The sequence below is a fragment of the Oncorhynchus clarkii genome, chromosome 17 (assembly GCF_045791955.1).
Source record: "Oncorhynchus clarkii lewisi isolate Uvic-CL-2024 chromosome 17, UVic_Ocla_1.0, whole genome shotgun sequence".
NCBI lineage: Eukaryota > Metazoa > Chordata > Actinopteri > Salmoniformes > Salmonidae > Oncorhynchus > Oncorhynchus clarkii.
The window spans coordinates 30,291,997-30,309,650 of record NC_092163.1 but is presented as its reverse complement, the minus strand read 5'-3'; the positions used below and the strand labels follow the sequence as shown (position 1 = coordinate 30,309,650).

The 17,654-nt window shown below is 43.8% G+C and overlaps 1 protein-coding gene across 4 annotated transcripts in view; it reads left to right on the top strand.

Moving 5' to 3' along the window:
- LOC139370691 (protein MTSS 2-like) overlaps positions 1–17,654 on the top strand; it is a 109,384-nt gene that overhangs the window by 84,375 nt on the left and 7,355 nt on the right. For 3 of the 4 annotated variants that reach the window (XM_071110317.1, XM_071110318.1, XM_071110315.1), the window contains exons 8-12: positions 4,228–4,335; positions 4,530–4,627; positions 6,507–6,603; positions 13,392–13,517; positions 14,313–14,466. In XM_071110317.1, coding sequence (XP_070966418.1) covers positions 4,228–4,335; positions 4,530–4,627; positions 6,507–6,603; positions 13,392–13,517; positions 14,313–14,466 — 583 coding nt within the window. The remainder of the gene's footprint in view (positions 1–4,227; positions 4,336–4,529; positions 4,628–6,506; positions 6,604–13,391; positions 13,518–14,312; positions 14,467–17,654) is intronic. The other variant, XM_071110316.1, reaches the window with a different exon arrangement.

The following is a 17,654-nucleotide window of genomic DNA, read 5'->3' as shown; positions in this document are numbered from 1 at the left end:
AAGCTCCTGTTAGGCCTACAGAAATAAATGCCTATTAAAAACGTATTTGATGGGATAGATGAGCTAAATTCCTTGGGTTGACAGAGATACTTTCCCCAAAACCTCATTTAAATGTTAACTGCAAAGATGTCTTACCTGGCAGAAGTATATCATTCATAACTAATTGGCAAACTTTGCCATGAAATGAGCAGCAGCAGTACAAAACCATCACTATACCGGCCCAGTTACTCACTAGATGCATATTTAAAGCTGCAATATGTAACTTTTTGGGCAACCCCACAACATTCACATACACATTAGTTATTAAAGATCTATCATTCTCATTGAAAGCAAGTCTAAGAAGCAGTAGATCTGTTCTGTAAACTCTATTTCTATGCTTCCAATTTAAGTTTAGAAACTTAGTTTAGAAACCCTCTTTCAGGACCCTGTCTTTCGATGATACTTTGTAAAAATACAACTTAACAGTTCTTCACTGTAAAGGGTTTTAACATAGTTTCCCATGCTTGTTCAATGACCTATAAACAATTCATGAACATGCACCTGTGAAACGGTTGTTAAGACACTAACAGCTTACAGACAGTAGGCAATTAAGGTCACAGTTATGAAAACTTAGGACACTAAATAGGCATTTCTACTGACTCTGAAAAACACCAAAAGAAAGATGCCCAGGGTCCCTGCTCATCTATGTGAACGTGCCTTGGGCATGCTGCAAGAAGGCATGAGGACTGGAGATGTGGCCAGGGCAATACATTGCAATGTCCCTACTGTGCAACGCCTAACACAACGCTCCAGGGAGAAGGGACGGACAGCTGATCGTCCTCGCTGTGGCAGACCACTTGTAACAACACCTGCACAGGATCGGGACATCTGAACATCACACCTGCGGGACAGGTATAGGATGGCAACAACAACTGCCTGAGTTACACAAGGAATGCACAATCCCTCCATCAGTGCTCAGACTGTCCGCAATAGGCTGAGAAAGACTGGACTGAGGGCTTGTAGGCCTGTTGTGAAGCAGGTCCTCACCAGACATCACCGTCAACATCGTCGCCTATGGGCACAAACCCACCGTCGCTGGACCAGACAGGACTGGCAAAAAGTTCACTGAGTTGCGGTTTTGTCTCACCAGGGGTGATGGTTGGATTCGTGTTTATCGTCGAAGGAATGAGCATTACACCGAGGCCTGTACTCTGGAGCTTGATCGATTTGGAGGTGGAGAGTCCGTCATGGTCTGGGGTGGTGTGTCACAGCATCATCAGACGGAGCTTTTTGTCATTGCAGGCAATTGCAACGCTGTGCATTACAGGGAAGACATCCTCCTCCCTCATGTGGTACCCTTCCTGCAGGCTCATCCTGACATGACCCTCCAGCATGACAATGCCACCAGCCAAACCTCTCGTTCTGTGCGTGATTTCCTGCAAGACAGGAATGCCAGTGTTCTGCCATGGCCAGCGAAGAGCTCGGATCTCAATCCCATTGAGCACGTCTGGGACCTGTTGGATCGGAGGGTGAGGGCTAGGACTATTCCCCCCAGAAATGTCCGGGAACTTGCAGGTGCCTTGGTGGAAGAGTGGGGTAACATCTCATAGCAAGATCTGGCAAATCTGGTGCAGTCCATGAGAAGGCGGCGCACTGAAGTACTTAATGCAGCTGGTGGCCACACCAGATACTGACTGTTACTCTTGATTTTAACCCCCCCCCCCCTTTGTTCAGGGACACATGTGATGAACAGAAATGTAATAATGTCTGTGGAACTTGTCTGTTGCTGCATCTTATGTTCATACAAATAGTTATACATGTTAAGTTTGCTGAAAATAAACGCAGTTGACAGTGGACTTTAATTTTTTTGCTGAGTTAATAACTTTCAGTTTTGTACACCGGCTTCAAACAGATAAATACAATATGTTTTGTTATGGAAAATATATTTCACAGTGGACAATGATTCTCTACACTATACTTGTTTTGTCACACAAACTGAAAATAGGAGGACTATTAACATTTTAGCAACCAGGAAATGGTGGACCGATTTCTGCATGGGCCGTCTTTAAATTGCCATATGCACAATTAAAGGAGAATTGCACAAAAAATCTTGATGTTATTTTTCCTCTAGACCTAAAAAAAAAAAGATTGTCTTCAGATGCATTGACATGGACTGAAAACATCAGTTTTCATTGTTCCTCTATGAACTATAATTTTATATTATGAATTATAATTTTGAGTGGAAAAACAACAATTTGAAAACCAGGAAAAAATTAAATGGAGAAACCATAAACTACCGTTCAAAAATATGGCGTCACTTAGAATGTTCCTTGTTTTTGAAAGAAAAGCTTTTTTTTGTCCATTAAAATAACATCAAATTGATCAGAAATACAGTGTAGACATTGTTAATGTTGTTAATGACTTGTAGCTGGAAATGGCTGATTTTTTCCGTGTTCCAATGGCACGTTGTGATAGCTAATCCAAGTTTATCATTTTAAAGGGCTAATTGATCATTAGAAAACCCTTTCGCAATTATGTTAGCACAGCTGAAAACTGTTGTTCTGTTTAAAGAAGCAATTAAACTGGCCTTCTTTAGACTAGTTGAGTATCTGGAGCATCAGAATTTGAGGGTTCGATTACAGGCTCAAAATGGCTAGAAGCAAAGACTTTCCTATGAAACTCGTCAGTCTATTCTTGGTCTGAGAAATAAAGGCTATTCCATGCGAGAAATTGCCAAGAAACTGAAGATCTCGTACAGCGCTGTGTACTACTTCCTTCACAGAATAGGGCAAACTGGCTCTAACCAGAATAGAAAGAGGAGTGGGAGGCCCCGGTGCACAACTCGGCAAGAGGACAAGTACATTTGACTGTCTAGTTTGAGAAACAGTTGTCTCACAACTCCTAAACTGGCAGCTTCATTAAATAGTACCCACAAAACACCAGTCTCAACATCAACAGTGAAGAGGAGACTCCGGGATGCTGGCCTTCTAGGCAGAGTTCCTATATCCACAGTAAAATGAGTCCAAATTGACAACCTCAATGGCTGCTCAGCAAGGACGATGTCACTGCTCCAAAACGGTCATAACAAATCCAGACTACGGTTTGCAACTGCGCATTGGGACAAAGATCATACTTTTTGGAGAAATGTCTTCTGGTTTGATGAAACAAAAAATTGAACTGTTTGGCGATAATGACCATTGTTATGTTTGGAGGAAAAGGGGTGAGGTTTGCAAGCCGAATAACATAATCCCAACCGTGGAGCACGTGGGTGGAAGCATCATGTTGTGGGGTGCTTTGCTGCAGGAGGGATGCATTTCACTAAATAGATGGCATCATGAGGGAGGAAAATTATGTGGATATTTTGACGCAACATCTCAAGACATCAGTCAGGTGGTCGCATATGGGTCTTCCAAATGGACAATGACCCCAAGCATACTTCCAAAGTTGTAGCAAAATGGCTTAAGGACAACAAAGTCAAGGTATTGGAGTTGCCATCACAAAGCCCTGACCTCAATCCTATAGAAGATTTGTGGGCAGATCTGTTAAAGCGTGTGTGAGCAAGGAGGCCTACAAACCTGACTGTTACACCAGCTCTGTCAAGAAGAATGGGCCAAAATTCACCTAACTTATTGTGGGAAGATTGTGGAAGGCTACCTGAAACGTTTGACCCAAGTTAAACAATTTAAAGGCAATGCTACCAAATACTAATTGAGTGTATGTATATTTCTGACCCTCTGCGAATGTGATGAAAGAAATAAAAGCTGAAATAAATAATTCTCTCTACTATTATTCTGACATTTCTCATTCTTAAAATAAAGTGGTGATCCTAACTGACCTAAGACAGGGAATGTTTACTAGGATTAAATGTCAGGAATTGTGAAAAACTGAGTTTAAATGTGTTTGGCTGGTGTATGTAAACTTCCGACTTCAACTGTAAATGCCCATGATTTTGGAATGAGATGTTCGACGAGCAGGTGTCCACATACTTTTGGTCATCAATTGTATTTCCATCCCCTAAGGATTGAGGAAATTGGGTAAACTGACCTGGAATATATCGTTAGGGGTGATTTCTACCTGTTAGTTGTGTGTCTGTGAACTGATTTGGGATCTGTGGATAGGGATGACTGATTTTTGGTGATTGGTTGTGTGTCTGTGAACTGATTTGGGATCTGTGGATAGGGATGACTGATTTTTGGTGATTGGTTGTGTGTCTGATCTGATCTGGGTTCTGTGGTTGTTTGTGTGCAGGATCATGAGATCAGCATGCTCGGAGAGGTGACCCACCTGCAGACCATCCTGGAAGACCTGAGCACCCTGACGGCCGAGCCCAGCAAACTACCCCTGGCCAGTGAACAGGTTCGATGGATGATTCTTACACACAGCCACCAAAAAAGACGTGGACACACACTTGTTCATGCCACACACACACTGACATCAATATACCTTCACAAATGCACTTAATCACGTACTCGCATGCGGTGTTAGAAACTCCCACTTATCCATATTCTCATTCTCTCACATTGAAACTCTTTCTCCCTACTTCTGAACAGGTGATCCTGGATCTGAAGGGATCAGACTACAGCTACAGTTACCAGACGCCCCCTGCCTCCCCCAGCAACACACTGTCCCGCACGAGCAGCATCAGCGGGTAGCTAAACCCACACACATGCATGCATAAACATGCGCACACACACACACACACACACTCTACACAATGTACTCAGGTAGATATATTGGCACACACACACACACTGCTTCACACCAAATGTGCTGCCTTTGACACTGCATTGGGGCCATCTTGACATTTTAGAGAGCTCACCAAATAGGCAAAGTGGTAGGAGGGGAAGAAGGGTGAAGTGTGTAGGAAGCAAAACTGTATCAAATGGATAGTAGCAGCAGCTAAGTGAAGTTCAGTGTGTCTGTGCTATCGCAGACTGGAGCCAGCTTAGGAAGTGTGCTCCCGTAACAGGGTTCAATGGGGTGCCATTTGGGATGCAGCCTTGGAGAGGGATGGAGGGAGGGGTGATGAAGAGCGCAGACGACTGAGTAAAGTAAAATGTTGACAAGGGAAGTTAAGCCAAGGGAACTGAAGAAAAACATGCGTGCTGTCTTGTCTCTTTTACCATCCTGGCACACACACACACACAGAGCATGTACAGGCATGCACAGAACACATGCAATCTCGCAAAGGCACACATGCACACATGTTCCTGGCTGCATCTCACTGTATGTGTGAGGGGAATGTGTGCGACGGGAATAAGTGTCAGTATCCCATTGCCTGTGTGTGTTTGGTGTGTGTGTGTGTTGAGTCTACTGGTTGTCCAGGCCACAGCCAAAACGCGTGATTGGGTAGAGGGATGACGTCCTCCATCATACACACATGCTAGAAGGATTAGCAGACCAGTGGGGGGAAATGACTAGGCCTAAACCTCAAGTCATCATAAGGTGCGCTCAAATTAAATGAGCCAAGGCAGAACAAATCCCCAAGTGCACCATAGCCGAACCCCCCTCTAAAAGCACACAGCTGTCTATCAGTGTATTTGAATGTGTTGATATGTGCTCTATTGTAATTGATGTATCTTATGACATTCATTACATTATTTGCTGGGCCGAAGGTGACACGACTTCAATAATGTACACCAAACAACGGTTTAAACATTTGCCACCGAGCAACAGTAGCGAGCGAGCCGTATGGTATAGTCATTTAGAACGGCCATTTCCAGTACAGTGTGTTCTCTGGACCAAGCTCAGTTTCCACTTAAGCACCTACTACTGCCGGTCAAAACCTGTGGTGTGTTGATGTAGCAGAGCATTTATGCATTCAGACCATGAAAGAGGACAGGCTTTCTATTTTAACGATTAGCATGGACACCAACATCCATGAGTGCAATCACACATTTAGTGTCCCAGGTGGCACCCTATTTCCTACATGGTGCACTACTTTTGACCAGTGGGCAAAAGTAGTACACTATATAGGGCAGGTCTCTCCAAACCTGTTCATGGAAAGCTACTGTCCTTTCAGATTTCGATCCAACCTCAAATGTAACTAACCTGATTCAGCTAATCAATTAGCTAATTATTAGAATTGGGTGTGCTAGAGGGATGGAACCGAAAAATACAGAACGGTAGCTCTCCAGCAACAGGGTTGGAGAGCCCTGATATAGGGAATAGGGTGCCATTTGGGATGTAGCCTTACTATAGTACCTGTTCAAGATAGTTGTAGTGGCTTGGGGCACACCCCCAGTTGAGTTGGCTAGGTGACTTATGTCTGCTGTGATTTTCTTTGTGGATTTTGTGTTCTAGGCCAAGTTATGGCTGAGCTTGAATAGGGCAGGACCAAAACAGATTCAAATGATCAGAAGTTTACCTCACTCACTGTCATTTGGCTCAGTTTCAGAAGAAATGGCGCAGGTTTTTCATGTCTTTGTCTCTCCCTCTTTTTTCTTTTTTTCCTGATCTTTTTCATTAATTTGCGCTCTCTCCCACACACACACTTTTTCCCCGCTCGCTCTCTCTTGCTCTCTCAGTAACTACAACTCTGTGAGGCACGTCCCCTCTCTGGACTCCATCACCTCCTCTTTGGATGGCATTCACCTCCGCCCACCCTCCATGGAATCAGCACAGGTAACCCACACAGCTGTCTACACTTTCACAGCTCCCTTCTGAAGTGCTCCATGTCATCTCAATGCAGAAGCGTGACAGACCCAATATAACTTTGGCTGCTGAATTTTTCCAAATGCATCGATCATCGTCCCATTGCTGCACTTTTGCCCAGGGGGCTCAATTGGAAATCATTTGAAATATTATGGCAGATAGTGATGCGGGCGCTGGAAGATGTGAGCATGTGCGTCTGGGCGGGTGTGATGTAGTTGATGTTTGTGTGATGTTGTCGTTTGTATGTGTATGTTTTGTGTTTAAAAATAAAATGTTAAAATGTTCGGTCCACGGCATAAGTTCAGTCTGTTGCCCTTTCCTAACTTGACTACAGTTGAATATAAACTTTAAACTTATTTGAAAACCCCAGTGAACAGTTTAAAAGAAAGACCTTGCTCTGTCTGGCCCTCTTCCTCTACCTGAGTTACTCATGTTAGACAGTACTCTCTACACACAAATCATTCTCTCTATCCCTTCCCGTCCCCCTTCCGTGGGTAGTGCCGCTCACCCAGTCCGTTGGCCTGCTTTGAGGGCTGGGGGGGCACCGCACGCTCTCTCAGCGAGGGCAGCTTGCCCACCTCCTCCATCCACTCTGGTGCCCACTGCACCCATGCCCGTTCTGCCAGCCGCGGACACCACCGTGGGAAAACTCCGGCCTTAATGACCCCCTGTAATAAACCCCCCAAGTATGGCCCCCACATAACTGTTTGTAGTCTTTACCTTGTGTGTTTGTGTTTTGTCGTTTGGTGCATATACGTGTATGTTTTAACACTAGAAAGACCTGACCTCGTTGGACCCCTTCATGCCGCTGACACGTCTTTTGGACGTCAATGTTCTAAGTTGATTTAATATATTCTATTGGAACAATTATAATTTCAGGTCTTATGTGACATTAGAATACACATTTTTGGGGATAACATTTTCATTTGTTTATGTTACTGTAGGCTATATGTAAAAATGGAAAACCACTAAAGACACAGAATTTCAAGTGTAAAATAAATGTTTGTGGAGTGTAATGAAACAAAAGGTATGTACGTTGGAACACAGTAACCACTTTTTTTACATCAGTGTAAGCGCCAAGTGTTCTTGTGAATAGTGGAAATCAGCACAAAAGCAATAGTGGCATTATAATTGTGTCGATGACAGCAGTCAATTGTCAGTTATTGGATACATTATTTGTCGTCTTGCTCGTGCTTACAGTATGTTGTCCGTCTTCATGCAATGTCATCAGTTGAATCTCATTTAGTTGTTATTCCTTGTCCTAACAGTTGAGACACATTTTTGTCAATTTCAGTTGCTTGCAACACTTCCCACAAACAAGTTGCTTGCAGCTGAAACGGGTGTTATTGGGTGTTCTTTCTGCTGCCTTGGACGTCATATCTCTAACGTACCATCGTTAGTCTGTGTGCCAGACTCACGATGAAATCTCTCCTGCTCATTGTTTTGTTCATGCACTGCTTGAACAACGTGTGTGCGTTGATAGCAGCCAAGTTAAACATGTTGTAGACCCCTTGCAACAGGCCAGCAGGGAGTTCCTCCTTTCACCGAGTACAGCTGTTCCATCTGAGGTTAAACATCCACACCGACCTATAGAGTAGAAAAGGTTTATTTTCCCAATTGTGACATTTCTCTCCTTGCCAACGTAAGGTTCCACAAGCATCATGCCCGATATGAATACTTTCCCAAATATGAAAAGCTGTTCAGCATTTACTTGGTGTCAGCGGCTAACCAACATTTTTGAGATTAGAATTAGAACCGATTAATACAATAGAATAGCCATGCATTATTCGCTTCCCCTCGCTCATCAACTCACCCATTCTCCCCCATCATACTATGCTTCATTTATTTAATCTATTGTTATGTGTTAAATTTAGTTTAGGTTCAGTTTTGAGGCAATAATCTGGGTGATTATCAACTGGGCGTGGCACTTTCAACTGTCTGGAGAAGGAGGGGAGCAGGCCCTACTGTCGGAGGGACAGCGGTGGAAAACCATTCAGAAAATGACATGCCATCCTAAAAGTGGTTGAAACACCAGTTCTGTTAGTGATATTGAGATTCTCACAATGACTGTGTTTTATAGATTTGTTAAAGAAAATGGCAGTACATTGTTTATTAGTTTTGAATCACTATGACGTTCTTTGCCTTTCTAGTGTTATTAAGGACCCTATGTCTCTGTAATGGTGGGGTGTATGTGTGTGTGAGACGTCTGTTTTTGTTGTGTAAAATGAATGCATCCAGTGCCTAAGTGTGAGGGAGAAAAACCGCTTTCGCTAATTTACTTTCAGCCCATAACTTGACCTGCTTCCCACTGGAAATGTAAAATTTGCAACTTGAAGTTATATACACTGCTCAAAAAAATAAAGGGAACACTTAAACAACACAATGTAACTCCAAGTCAATCACACTTCTGTGAAATCAAACTGTCCACTTAGGAAGCAACACTGACAATAAATTTCACATGCTGTTGTGCAAATGGAATAGACAACAGGTGGAAATTATAGGCAATTAGCAAGACACCCCCAATAAAGGAGTGGTTCTGCAGGGGGGGACCACAGACCACTTCTCAGTTCCTATGCTTCCTGGCTGATGTTTTGGTCACTTTTGAATGCTGGCGGTGCTTTCACTCTAGTGGTAGCATGAGATGGGGTCTACAACCCACACAAGTGGCTCAGGTAGTGCAGCTCATCCAGGATGGAACATCAATGTGAGCTGTGGCAAGAAGGTTTGCTGTGTCTGTCAGCGTAGTGTCCAGAGCATGGAGGCGCTACCAGGAGACGGGCCAGTACATCAGGAGACGTGGTGGAGGTCGTAGGAGGGCAACAACCCAGCAGCAGGACCGCTACCTCTGCCTTTGTGCAAGGAGGAGCACTGCCAGAGCCCTGCAAAATGACCTCCAGCAGGCCACAAATGTGCATGTGTCTGCTCAAACGGTCAGAAACAGACTCCATGAGGTTGGTATGATGGCCCGACGTCCACAGGTGGGGGTTGTGCTTACAGCCCAACACCTTGCAGGACGTTTGGCATTTGCCAGATAACACCAAGATTGGCAAATTCCCACTGGTGCCCTGTGCTCTTCACAGATGAAAGCAGGTTCACACTGAGCACGTGACAGTCTGGAGACGCCGTGGAGAACGTTCTGCTGCCTGCAACATCCTCCAGCATGACCGGTTTGGCGGTGGGTCAGTCATGGTGTTGGGTGGCATTTCTTTGGGGTGCCGCACAGCCCTCCATGTGCTTGCCAGAGCTAGCCTGACTGCCATTAGGTACCGAGATGAGATCCTCAGACCCCTTGTGAGACCATTTGCTGGTGCGGTTGGCCCTGGGTTACTCCTAATGCAAGACAATGCTAGACCTCGTGGCTGGAGTGTATCAGCAGTTCCTGCAAGAGGAAGGCATTGATGCTATGGACTGGCCCGCCCGCTCCCCAGACCTGAATCCAATTGAGCACATCTGGGACATCATGTCTCGCTCCATCCACCAACTCCACATTGCACCACAGACTGTTCAGGAGTTGGCGGATGCTTTAGTCCGGGTCTGGGAGGAGATCCCTCAGGAGACCATCCGCCACCTCATCAGGAGCATGCCCAGGCGTTGTAGGGAGGTCATACAGGCACGTGGAGGCCACACACACTACTGAGCCTCATTTTGACTTGTTTTAAGGACATTACATCAAAGTTGGATCAGCCTGTAGTGTGGTTTTCCACTTTAATTTTGAGTGTGACTCCAAATCCAGACCTTCATGGGTTGATAAATTTGATTTCCATTGATAATTTTTGTGTGATTTTGTTGTCAGCACATTCAACTATGTAAAGAAAAAAGTATTTAATAATAATATTTCATTCATTCAGATCTAGGATGTGTTATTTTAGTGTTCCCTTTATTTTTTTGAGCAGTGTATAACCCAACTAGCCCCCGCCGATGGCCCAAAAACTCCTAAAAGCCATTGCTCTCAATAACACTTTAACCCATATAATAGAGCTGTGCTAATTATAGTAATTATATATAGCTTTTTTTGTAATATAGAGGTCTAATGTGTAATTCTGTTACTGTGCCTCTCTAACTCCCTCCAGTCCTTATCAGTGATCGGCTCGCTGCCCTTCACAGTACCCATCCTTATGTCAACATCCCGTTCTTCAGTGTTTGTTTCCTCTGCTCTGCCCAGCCCAGCCTTACCCAGATACATTAACCTTTGATACATATTGTCATGTGGACTTTTGTTTCTCGGTCACATCAAACAGGCCACTGCTTGTTTTGTTTTTGCATGAGCTGTAGGCATACAGTGCATTCGAAAAGTTTTCAGACCCATTCCCCTTTTCCACATTTTATGTTACAGCCTTATTCTAAAATGGATTAAATGAATAAAAATCTTCATCAATCTACACACAATAACCCATAATGACGAAGCGAAAACGGATTTTTAGAATGTTTTGCAACTTTGTAAAAATCTAAAAAACTGATACCTTATTTACTTAAGTGTTCAGAACCTTTGCTATGAGACTCAAAATTGAACTTTGGTGCATCCTGTTTCCATTGATCATCCTTGATGTTTCTACAACTTGATTGGACATGATTTGGAAAGGCACACCTGTCTATAAGGTCCCACAGTTGACAGTGCATGTCCGAGCAAAAACCAAGCCATGAGGTCAAAGAAATTGTCCGTATAGCTCCGAGACGAGATTGTCGATGCACAGATCTGGGGAAGGGTACTGAAACATGTCTGCAGCATTGAAGGTCCCCAAGAACAGAGTGACCTCCATCATTCTTAAATGGAAGAAGTTTGGAACCACGAAGACTTCCTAGAGCTGGCTGCCCGGCAAAACTGAGCAATCGGGGGAGAATGGCCTTGGTCAGGGAGGTGACCAAGAATCCAACGGTCACTCTGACAGAGCTCCAGAGATCCTCTCACCTTTACATAAGGCACCTTATGTAAATGTGATGGGAGAATCTTCCAGAAGGACAACCATCTCTGCAGCACTCCACCAATCAGTCCTTTATGGTAGTAGCCAGGTGGAAGCCACTCCTTAGTCAAAGGCCCGCTTGGAGTTTGCCAAAAGGCACCTAAAGGACTAAACAAGATTCTCTGGTCTGATGAAACCAAGATTTAACTCTTTGGCCTGAATGACAAGTGTCATGTCTGGAGGAAACCTGTCACCATCTCTACGGTGAAGCATGGTGGTGGCAGCATCATGCTGTGGCGATGTTTTTCAGTGGCAGGGACTGGGGGACTAGTCAGGATCGAGGGAAAGATGAACTGAGCAAAGTACAGAGATCCTTGATGAAAACTTGTTCCAGAGCGGTCAGGACCTCAGACTGGGGCGAAGGTTCACCTTCCAATAGAACAACGGGACAAGTCTCTGAATGTCCTTGAGTGGCCCAGCCAGAGCCCGGAACAGATCGAACATCTCTGGATTGCATCCCGGGTGGCGCAGTGGTTAAGGGCGCTGTACTGCAGCGCCAGCTGTGCCACCAGAGACTCTGGGTTCACGCCCAGGCTCTGTCGTAATCGGCCGTGGGGCGACGCACAATTGGCCTAGCGTCGTCCGGGTTAGGGAGGGTTTGGCCGGTAGGGATATCCTTGTCTCATCGCGCACCAGCGACTCCTGTGGCGGGCCGGGCGCAGTGCACGCTAACCAAGGTTGCCAGGTGCACGTTGGGCTGCCTAATTTGCCAGAATTTTACGTAATTATGACATAACATTGAAGGTTGTGCAATGTAACAGGAATATTTAGACTTATGGATGCCACCCGTTAGATAAAATACGGAATGGTTCCGTATTTCACTGAAAGAATAAACGTCTTGTTTTCGAGATGATGGTTTCCAGATTCTACTATATTAATGACCTAAGCCTCGTATTTCTGTGTGTTATGTTATAATTAAGTCTATGATTTGATATAGCAGTCTGACTGAGCGGTGGTAGGCAGCAGCAGGCTCGTAAGCATTCATTCAAACAGCACTTTTGTGCGTTTTGCCAGCAGCTCGTTGCTGTGCTTCATGCATTGAGCTGTTTATGACTTCAAGCCTATCAACTCCCGAGATTAGGCAGGTGTAACCGATGTGAAATGGCTAGCTAGTTAGAAGGGTGCGCGCTAATAGAGTTTCAAACGTCACTCACTGAGACTTGGAGTGGTTGTTCCCCTTGCTCTGCATGGGTAACACAGCTTCAAGGGTGGCTGTTGTCGATGTGTTCCTGGTTCGAGCCCAGGTAGGAGCGAGGAGAGGGACGGAAGCTATACTGTTACACTGGCAATACTAAAGTACCTATAAGAACATCCAATAGTCAAAGGTTAATGTAATACAAATGGTATAGATATACTTCTTACCTGGGAATATTGAAGACTCATGTTAAAAGGAACCACCAGCTTTCATATGTTCTCATGTTCTGAGCAAGGAACTTAAACGTTAGCTTTGTTACATGGCACATATTGCACTTTTACTTTCTTCTCCAACACTTTTGTTTTTGCATTATTTAAACCAAATTGAACATGTTTCATTATTTATTTGAGGCTAAATTGATTTTATTGATGTATTATATTAAGTTAAAAGTGTTCATTCAGTATTGTTGTAATTGTCATTATTTCAAATACATTTTTAAAAAATCTACCTTTTTTTTTTTTTTTTTTTTTTTTAATCGGTATTGGCTTTTTTTTTGGTCCTCCAATAATCGGTATCGCTGTTGAAAAATCATAATCGGTCAACCTCTACTATTGGTACATTGAGTTGGCAGTGGCACAATCTGATGTTGTTGGTGTTCATTTCAGGAGGTGAGCGGGTCGTGGTCGGGACATACCGGGTCGGGCACAGAGAACGGCACGGCCATGCCTCCTCCTCACAACTCCTACACACAGCACGGAGAGAGGGCCCGCGCCTTGTCCACATCCGGAAAGGTAGCAAACACACACACACACACAGAGAGACTCGCACGCACACACACGCGCACGCTCACACACCTACACAGAGAATTGCACACACACAAGCTGAGACACACATACAGACACACACTCGCACCTCCATAGAATGCTTATCAGTTTGTACTTTGTGGTCAATGATTAAAGCAAATAAGCACCGGTGCAGTGCTTTCCTCCATTTGTGTATCATTGACAAACCAACCTGACTTTTGGTAATCCATTTATACTTAATTGATTGTAGGATAACTTAAGACATATTTCCACAAGGAAGTGATGGCAATACCTTGCATTACCTAGGCATTATTCCAGGGTAAATAATAGCTGTAACTAATTGTTGTCTAACAAGCATGTAAGTGTTGTCAGTAACAGTTATTACCTTTGTTAATTTTGTTTTTCAAAAAAACACAGGTGAGAGCTTAAGTCAGGGATGCCCAACCCTCTTCCTGGAGATCTACTGTCCTGTAGATTTTCAGTCCAACCCTAATTTAGCATATCTGATTCAGTCTTGTTGAGATGCTATTTAGTAGAATCAGGTGTGTTAAATTAGGGTTTGACTGAAAACCCACAGAATGGTCTCCAGGAAGAGGGTTGGGCAGCCCAGCCCCATGCATGATTGCATGTACCAGTATTTACTAGGGTGTAATTCTTGGCCTCTGCTGCCACCGTCAGCTGAACACTAAGAGGTTGAGGAGGGATTATCTTCCATTGTACACATTCCCTTTTTTTTCTTCTAAACAATGATCTTCCTCCCTCTATCGTTTCTCCCTCTCATAGCCCCAGAGTGCCCGGGAGCAGCTGGCCCTGGCCCTCGGCGGAGGGCTCAACTCGGAGGCCCCCCGCACCAGCCACGACTCCCTCCACTGCTCCAGCGGCTACAGCACGCAGACCACCACGCCCTCCTGCTCCGAGGACACTATCCCCTCCCACGGTTAGTAGTGACCACTGCTCACCATCACCACCAAACCCCTGGCACCCTATGGTCTACCTAGTGCGCTACTTTTTACAAGACCCTACTTATCCCTCTGTGGTCACACGGGAATGGTGGGTTCTCTGTCTGCATGTCCCTCTGTCTGCTTGTCTGCCTATATGTACAGTACCAGTCAAAAGTTTGTACACACCTACTCATTCAAGGGTTTTTCTTTATTTTTACTATGTTCTACATTGTAGAATAATATTTATGACATTAAAACTATTAAATAACACATATGAAATCATGTAGTAACCAAAAGTGTTAAACAAGTCTAAATGTATTTTATTTGAGATTCTTCAAAGTAGCCACCCTTTGTCTTGATGACAGCTTTGCACAGTCTCACCTGGAATGCATTTCAATTAACAGGTGTACCTTATTTGTGGAATTTCTTTCCTTAATGCATTTGAGCCAATCAGTTGTGTTGTGACAATGTAGGGGTGGTACACAGAAGATAGCCCTATTTGGCAAGAAAAGCTCAAGTAAGCAAAGAGAAACGACAGTCCATTACTTTAAGACATGAAGGTCAGTCAATGCGGGACATTGCAAAAGAAATTGAGCGTTTCTTCATGTGCAGTCGCAAAAACCATCAAGCGCTATGATGAAACTGGCTGCTCTCATGAGGACCGCCACGGGAAAGGAAGACCCAGAGATTTAGAGTTAACTGCACCTCAGAAATTGGAGCCCAAATAAATGCTTCAGAGTTCAAGTAACAGACACATCTCAACATCAACTGTTCAGAGGGGAAACCACTACTAAAGGACACCAATATGAAGAAGAGACTTGCTTGGTCCAAGAAACACGAGCAATGAACGTTAGAACGGTGGAAATCATTCGTCTGATTAACCAAATTAGATTTTTGGTTCTAACTGCTGTATCTTTGTGAGAAGCAGAGTCGGTGAACAGATTCCCACCGTGAAGCATGGAGGAGGTGGTGGTGACACTGGCTGTGTTCGAATACCCATACTAACAGGATAAAGTTAATATGCCAAAAGTTCCCGGATGTCATACTACATTCACCAAAATACGAAGTATGCACGCAGTGGATTCTATTGCCATACTTTTAGGGCCCATAATGCAATTCTTCGGGGAAATGGGCGTGGCTTCACAACATTTTCAGATTTGCAGAAAATATGCAGCCGAAGTCCAAGAGTGGATACAAATGAATTGCTTTAAAACTAGTTAGGGATAGGCGGGACGCAAATGTCTCAACTGGCCAATAGCCAGGGGAAATGCAGAGCGCCAGATTCAAATAAAATACTATAAAATTCTAACTTTAATTAAATAACACATGTAAGATAATCAATTCAAGCTACACTCGTTGTGAATCCAGCCAACACGTCAGATTTTTAAAATGCTTTTCCCGTGAAAGCATAAGAAGCTATTATCTGATAGCCTGCACCATCTGCACCAGTAGTAAACAAAGGGGTTAGCATATTTCAACCCTGCAGGCGCTACACAAGACGGTGAAATAAAATATAAAACATGCATTACCTATGACGAGCTTCTTTTGTTGGCACTCCAATATGTCCCATAAACATCACAATTGGTGCTTTTGTTTGATTAATTCTGTCCATATATATCCAAAATGTCGATTTATAAAGCGCGTTTGAAAAAACAGCTTACAAAAAACATAACGTCACTACAAAATATTTCAAAAGTTGCCTATAAATTTTGCCAAAATATTTTTAACTACTTTTGTAATACAACATTGGGTATTTTTAAACGTTAATTATCGATTAAATTGTAGACGGGTCTTTCTGTGTTCAAATGTGTTTATATAGCCCTTCGTACATCAGCTGATATCTCAGTGCTGTACAGAAACCCAGCCTAAAACCCCAAACAGCAAGCAATGCAGGTGTAGAAGCACGGTGGCTAGGAAAAACTCCATAGAAAGGCCTAAACCTAGGAAGAAACCTAGAGAGGAACCAGGCTATGTGGGGTGGCTGTGCCGGGTGGAGATTATAACAGAACATGGCCAAGATGTTCAAATGTTCATAGATGACCAGCATGGTCAAATAATAATAATCACAGGCAGAACAGTTGAAACTGGAGCAGCAGCACGGCCAGGTGGACTGGGGACAGCAAGGCGTCATCATGCCCGGTAGTCCTGAGGCATGGTCCTAGGGCTCAGGTCCTCCGAGAGAGAGAAAGAAAGAGAGAATTAAGAGAGGGCATACAAATACAGGAATGAAAACAAATCAGCGATACTTTTTACGTCTTGCGCAACTCTCAACAGCGTACCTAGTTCCTAGTTGGCCTACTTCTTCATTGCACAAAGGAATAACCTCAACCAAATGCCAAAGACTGGTGACATCCAGTGGTAGCGGTAGGAACAGGTTCATAAGAAATATCCCTGGGCAATGACAACTTTGTCCTCGCAGTTTGTCCACGTGGTTTTGCCTGCTACATAAGTTCTGTTATAGTCACAGACATGATTCAAACAGTTTTAGAAACTTCAGTGTTTTCTATTCAAATCCATGAATAATATGCATATCTTATATTCTTGGCATGAGTAGCAGGAAGTTGAAATTGGGCACGCTATTTATCCAAAAGTGAAAATTCTACCCCCTAACCCCAAGAGTTAAATATGACAATGTTGAGAACATGTTGAGCATTGTAATGACTTTTCAAATGATTTACGCTACACGTTATGTTGGCTGACAATGTGTTGGCTACGCTATCCTTATGAACTGCATAGAATATCATTACAACATAGGTACTATCGGTATGTTAGCTAGCTACCTCGTTAGTTGGCTACTAATACATTGAACTTGGCAGTATATTAACTATACGCTATCTAACTACCCAATGTTTATTGACTTGATTATTCACGTCATTAATAGCTAAGTGGTATAGTTGTTGTGCGTTCTCAATGGACATAAATTCGCTCTGGCTATATACTCCGATTTTCAAAGCACTCTCGTCTGAGTGCCAGAGCGCAGAATAACTGAAGAATTTTAGAACGCTCAACACCTGTTTTTAATTTGGCCGGTGTCATGAAAACAGCCTAATCAGCTCTGCTATGGCGAGTAAAATGGTCAGTGAGGTGTTTTCTCATTTGTGTCTGGAAGTAGCTAGCCAGTTAGCATGTGTGCTTGACTGCATTTCCGTTGTGATGGTCAGTACCCCCGTTGTGATGGTCAGAA